This window comes from Pseudorasbora parva, chromosome 12 (assembly GCF_024679245.1).
Source record: "Pseudorasbora parva isolate DD20220531a chromosome 12, ASM2467924v1, whole genome shotgun sequence".
NCBI classification, from domain to species: Eukaryota; Metazoa; Chordata; class Actinopteri; order Cypriniformes; family Gobionidae; genus Pseudorasbora; species Pseudorasbora parva.
In genome coordinates, this window is record NC_090183.1 from 21,889,328 (window position 1) to 21,895,971 (window position 6,644).

Genomic DNA, 6,644 nt, shown 5'->3' on the forward strand with positions numbered 1-6,644 from the left:
GATAGATAGATAGATAGATAGATAGATAGATAGATAGATAGATAGATAGATTTTTGACGTTTTTGACAAGCCCAGGTCAGACAGACCCCGCAAGACAACTGCTCGAGAGGACCGTTTGTTGGCACGAAAATCCAAGGCCAACCCATTTTCCACTGCAGCAGAGCTCCACGAGACCTGGTCACCTGAAGTCCCTGTGTCAACCAGAACAGTTTGTCGGATTCTGTCTCAAAATGGCCTCCATGGTCGAATTAGTGCCCAGAAGCCAGCACTAAACAAAATACAATTGAAAAACCGTGTGGCATTTGCCAAGGCCCACAGCCTGCTAAAAGGATGGGACGCTGGAAAAGTGGCAGAAGGTGGATTTTCAGATGAATCTTCAGTTGAATTACACCACAGTCGCCGCAAATATTGCAGGAGACCTACTGAAGCCAGAATGGATCCGAGATTCACCCGGAAAACAGTGAAGTTTGGTGGCGGAAAAATCATGGTCTGGGGTTACATCCAGTATGGGGGTGTGCGAGAGATCTGCAGGATGGAAGGGAACATCAATAGTCTAAAATACCAAGAAATCTTAGCTACCTCTTATTTTCCCAACCATAAAAGAGGCCAAATTCTGCAGCAGGACGGTGCTCCATCGCATACTTCCATCTCCACATGTTCCTCAAGGCGAAGAAGATCAAGATGCTCCCGGATTGGCCAGCCCAGTCACCAGACATGAACATCATTGAGCATATGTGGGGTAGGATGAAAGAGGACGCATGGAAGACGAAACCAAAGAATATTGATGAACTCTGGGAGGCATGCAAGACTGCTTTCTTAGCTATTCCTGATGACTTCATTAATAAATTGTATGAATCCTTGCCAAACCGCATGGATGCAGTCCTTCAAGCTCATGGAAGTTATACAAGATATTAAATTTGGATCTCACAGCGCCACAACTTAATTTGCTGACATATTTTTGTATTTGCAGTAAATTTGTTACATTTCTGTATAGGCGACAAAACTTTTGTCTTGCCAAAATTTGACCTTTCTGTCTTGATTAAATGATAAATATTTCTTCTGTGAAAATTATTTATTTCAGTGTGTGGCAAGGGGGGCGTGGTTCAGCGAGGTCTGCAGCGGGAGAGAGAGCCGCGGGACAAGCGGTACGTGAGTGGGTTGGAAGCAGATTAATAACACCTGTCTCTTGTTCTAGTAATGAGCGCGGAGAGGGGATAAAACATCAGTGGAACCGGAGATCGAGGAGAGAGAGAGCCCGGACGGTTGATGCCAAACCCCCCCTTACAGAGACTGAGTTACCGGAAGCCGGAAGTGCCGACCCGGAAGTGACTGAGCGATCGTTGTTCATTGAGATACCACACCACAGTGTGTGTTGGCAAAGATATTGAGTTTAATAAAGATACAGCATCAACCGTCCAGCCGACCCCTTGTCCTCTTCCTTCCTTATCATATCGAACTTTGCTACAGTGGTGCCGAAACCCGGGAAGGAAGTAGGACCGCGCCGCCGCCATGACTACTCCAACGCCCTCCGCCACGCCGTTTGCGGACATTATCACCTCTCTCGCGGCCCTCCACCAGAATCAACATCAGGCCATGCTGGAGCTGCGGGCGGACCAGGAGCGTCGATTCGAGGCCATCGTCCGCGGCCAGCAAGAGGACCGCGAGAGGTTCCGGAGCTGGATAGACCGGGAGGTTCACACCGAAGCCGCCGGGCTCGCCAGCGCACCGGTCCACGTGCCCCTACACAAGATGGGGCCACAGGACGATCCCGAGGCCTTCATAGACCTTTTTCAGAAAGCGGCGGAGGCCTGCGGGTGGCCCCGGGCACAGTGGCCGGTGCGCCTTATTCCATTGCTCAGCGGAGAAGCCCAGGCGGCCGCCCAACAACTGCCGGTGGCGAACCTCCTGGATTATGACGATCTGAAGAGGGCCATCATTCAGCGGGTCGGTCGGACCCCCGAACAACACCGTCAGCGTTTCCGCTCGCTTGAGTGGGGGGAGACCGGCCGGCCCTTCGCGATGGCCCACCAGCTCCGGGACGCCTGCCGCAAATGGCTATTGGCCGGTGGAAGCGACGTGGACCACATCGTCGATCTGGTGGTACTGGAACAGTTCATCGCTCGGCTTCCCAAGAAGACCGCCGAGTGGGTCCAGTGCCACCGGCCCACGTCGCTGACGACGGCCATCAACCTGGCGGAGGACCATCTGGTGGCGTGCCCAGGGGTCGGCGAACCCCGTTTAACTTCTCCCTCTTTCTCTCCCCCCTCTGTCTCTCCTTCTCCTCCTGTCCCTCTCCCTAGGTCCCGCCCTCCAGGGCCCCCTCGTATTCCCCCCAGAGGTCGGGGTGGAATGGGCCCAGGGCAATACGGGAGTTCGAGGGCCCCGCCCAGGGGGGCGGGGCTGCTGGGGTCGGGCGGGGATATCGGTTCCGGTTCCACCCCCCCTCCGCGCTCATATTCCAACCCACTCCCCGCCGCAGGGGCGGCGGGCAGGCCTGGGCTGGCCTGCTGGCGGTGCGGTGACCCGGACCATTTTGTGGACCGATGTCCAATGATGGATATCGGGACAATGATCCGGGTCCCGGACGTCCAGCGGACCACCCCTGATCAAGCAGGAGAGTACCAAGTTCCTGTGAGTATCAAGGGGGGTACATATCAGGCCTTGGTGGATTCAGGATGTAACCAAACCTCGATCCATCAAAGCCTGATGCAGCCTGGGGCATTGGATACAAGCCGCATGGTTAAGGTGCGGTGTGTGCACGGGGATGTGGTGGAATATCCGCTTGTACCAGTCACGATTCAGTTCAGGGGAGAAAATCATAGTGTTGAGGTGGCGGTTAGTCCCCACCTCCGGCATCCGCTAATTCTGGGGACGAATTGGCCCGCCTTTCCGGCGTTATTGGGGTCGATATGCGCGGATGCCGCTTGGGGGAGCCAGGCTAGGAACGGGGCGGTGCGGGTGCAGGTTGGCGAGACTGATACGGGGCCCTCGGAAACGGCTTCAGAGGAACCGAGCGGGGTCGAGAGACTGATTCTCTCGGACCGCGATGACTTTCCTCTGGAGCAGTCTCAGGACGATACCCTAAAACATGCTTTCCAACAGGTCCGCACTATCGACGGTCAGTCCCTTCAACCCGCCCTGCCCGTCACGTATCCTTATTTTGCCATAATTAAGGACAGGTTGTATCGAGTGACCCAAGACGCTCAGACAAAGGTAGATACAACCCAGTTGTTAGTACCAAAGAGCCGCCGGGAAATGCTTTTCCAGGCGGCTCATTCTAACCCAATGGCGGGCCACCTGGGACAGGCGGCCACGCTGAATCGTTTAATGACCCGATTTTTTTGGCCAGGCATTCACGACAATGTGCGCAGGTGGTGCGCGTCTTGTCCTGAATGTCAGTTGGTGAATCCACTGGCCTCCCCAAAAGCGCCATTGCGCCCCCTTCCATTAATGCAGGTCCCCTTCGAGAGAATTGCGATGGACCTCATCGGGCCATTAGAGCGATCCGCACGCGGACATCGTTTTGCGCTAGTTATCGTGGACTACGCAACGCGATATCCGGAAGCAGTGGCTCTCCGCAACATCTCGGCGAAGAGTGTTGCGGACGCACTGTTTCGTTTAATCTCCCGAGTGGGGATTCCGAAGGAAATCCTCACTGATCAAGGCACGGCGTTTATGTCACGCACGCTAAGCGAATTATACGGGTTATTGGGCATCAAATCGATTCGGACAAGCGTCTATCACCCACAAACAGACGGCTTGGTCGAACGATTTAATCGCACTCTTAAATCCATGATCCGTAAATTCGTACAGGAAGACGCCAAAAATTGGGATCGGTGGTTAGAACCCCTCTTATTCGCTGTGCGGGAGGTCCCACAAGCCTCCACGGGGTTTTCCCCCTTCGAGCTTCTCTACGGACGACAGCCCCGGGGGGTGCTGGACGTCCTACGAGAGACTTGGGAGGAGGGACCTTCTTTGGCCAAAAACGAAATTCAATATGTGCTGGACTTGCGAACAAAACTCCACACCTTGGGGCGGCTATCTAGGGAGAATTTGTTGCAAGCCCAGGACCGCCAAAGCCGGTCGTATAACAGGGGTACGAGACTACGCAAATTTACACCGGGAGAGAAAGTGCTCGTATTACTCCCTACATCGAGCTCTAAATTAATGTCGAAGTGGCAGGGGCCGTTTGAGGTCGCACGACAGGTGGGAGACCTCGATTATGAAGTGATACGGTCCGATAGGAACGGGGCACGGCAAATTTATCACCTCAACCTCCTGAAAAAATGGAATGAGGTGGAATCAGTGTTGTTGGCGACGGTGATCGGGGGAGAGGATGATCTCGGGCCAGAAGCGAGCATCAAAGCACAATCGGTCGCATTGGCCCCTGGGGGAGATCACCTCTCACCGTCCCAACTCACTGATCTCTCAAAGCTACAGGCGGAATTCGCCGACGTGTTCTCGCCCCTACCGGGACGTACCGACTTAATTCAGCACCATATCGAGACCGAGCCGGGCGTGGTAGTTCGCAGCCGGCCGTATCGCTTACCTGAACACAAGAAAAAAGTAGTTCAGGAAGAATTAGGGGCAATGCTCGATATGGGAGTAATAGAGGAGTCCAACAGTGACTGGGCGAGCCCGATCGTTTTAGTTCCTAAAACCGACGGCTCGGTCAGGTTCTGTGTGGACTACCGCAAGGTGAACGCAGTGTCGAAATTCGACGCGTATCCAATGCCGCGGGTTGACGAGTTGCTTGATCGGCTGGGCACGGCTCGATTTTATTCGACATTGGACTTAACGAAGGGCTATTGGCAGATCCCCTTGTCTCCATTGTCCAAAGAAAAGACGGCCTTCACCACGCCGTTCGGATTGCACCAATTCGTCACGCTTCCCTTCGGCTTGTTCGGGGCACCCGCTACCTTTCAGCGACTCATGGACAGGATTTTGCGTCCCCATGCCGCATATGCTGCTGCCTATCTGGACGATATCGTGATTTACAGTCACGATTGGCAGCGGCATATGCAGCATGTCCGGGCGGTCTTGAGGTCGTTGAGGGGAGCGGGGCTCACGGCCAACCCGAAGAAGTGTGCAATTGGGCGGGTGGAGGTAAGGTATCTGGGCTTCCACTTGGGTCATGGGCAGGTGCGTCCCCAAATTGATAAGACCGCCGCAATTGCAACCTGTCCGAGGCCCAAGACCAAAAAGGAGGTAAGGCAGTTCTTGGGGCTGGCGGGATATTATAGACGGTTTATTCCAAATTATTCGGACCTCACCAGCCCTCTGACTGACCTTACTAAAAAGGGGCTACCAGATACGGTCCAATGGACGGAGCCGTGCCAGCAGGCCTTCACCCGAGTTAAGGCTGCTCTATGTGGCGGGCCGCTGTTACACTCCCCTGACTTTTCTCTCCCTTTTCTGTTGCAGACTGACGCGTCGGACAGGGGGCTGGGCGCAGTCCTGGCCCAGGAGGTGGAGGGGGGGGAGCGGCCGGTGCTGTACATTAGCCGTAAGCTCTCGAAGAGAGAGGCTAAGTACAGCACCATCGAAAAAGAGTGCCTTGCCATCAGGTGGGCCGTTCTCACCCTCCGCTACTACCTTCTGGGGCGGGAGTTCACCCTCTGTTCGGACCACGCTCCTCTCCAATGGCTCCACCGCATGAAGGATACCAACGCGCGGATCACTCGTTGGTATCTAGCTCTTCAGCCTTTTAAGTTCCAGGTGGTCCACAGGCCGGGTGCTCAGATGGCTGTGGCCGACTTCCTCTCCAGGAATGGGGGGGGGGGGGGGGGGCTGCAGGCCGGACGGCTCCCCGGCCTGAGTCGGGCGGTGGGGGTATGTGGCAAGGGGGGCGTGGTTCAGCGAGGTCTGCAGCGGGAGAGAGAGCCGCGGGACAAGCGGTACGTGAGTGGGTTGGAAGCAGATTAATAACACCTGTCTCTTGTTCTAGTAATGAGCGCGGAGAGGGGATAAAACATCAGTGGAACCGGAGATCGAGGAGAGAGAGAGCCCGGACGGTTGATGCCAAACCCCCCCTTACAGAGACTGAGTTACCGGAAGCCGGAAGTGCCGACCCGGAAGTGACTGAGCGATCGTTGTTCATTGAGATACCACACCACAGTGTGTGTTGGCAAAGATATTGAGTTTAATAAAGATACAGCATCAACCGTCCAGCCGACCCCTTGTCCTCTTCCTTCCTTATCATATCGAACTTTGCTACACAGTGCATTAAACATCATTTGGGAGGGTATTTAGCTTTTCATATGAGCTATTTCTAACACCAATTGATTAATTAAAAGTCAGGTTAATATCAGGTATTTCTACAAAATAGATAAGCGACAAGACTTTTGTCAGGGACTGTAGATAGATAGATAGATAGATAGATAGATAGATAGATAGATAGATAGATAGATAGATAGATAGATAGATAGATAGATAGATAGATAGATAGATAGATAGATAGATCGATCGATCGATCGATCGATCGATAGCTTTGTGTTGTTTCCCTGATCTGAACAATAATATGAACATTTACCCTTTGTCAGCCTAGATTCCTTACCACCAATGTTTAAAGACACCTCCTGCGTTTGTAGATATCCAACAAGGAACCTGAATTGTAAACGCACTCAGACAGGGAGGTGATCATC

General features: G+C 53.8%; 1 protein-coding gene across 1 annotated transcript; it reads left to right on the top strand.

The window, feature by feature from the left end:
* Positions 1-1,256: 1,256 nt before the first annotated feature.
* On the top strand, positions 1,257-6,210 carry LOC137094159 (uncharacterized). Its single transcript, XM_067459488.1, has 2 exons — positions 1,257-2,631; positions 5,948-6,210. Exons 1-2 carry the CDS (start codon positions 1,510-1,512, stop codon positions 5,948-5,950), a joined length of 1,125 nt encoding a protein of 374 aa, XP_067315589.1. The 5' UTR covers positions 1,257-1,509; the 3' UTR covers positions 5,951-6,210.
* Positions 6,211-6,644: the final 434 nt, after the last annotated feature.

Bases quoted from the DNA above. Each gene is read 5' to 3' on its own strand.
- LOC137094159 (XM_067459488.1), top strand. From the start codon at position 1,510: ATGACTACTCCAACGCCCTCCGCCACGCCGTTTGCGGACATTATCACC.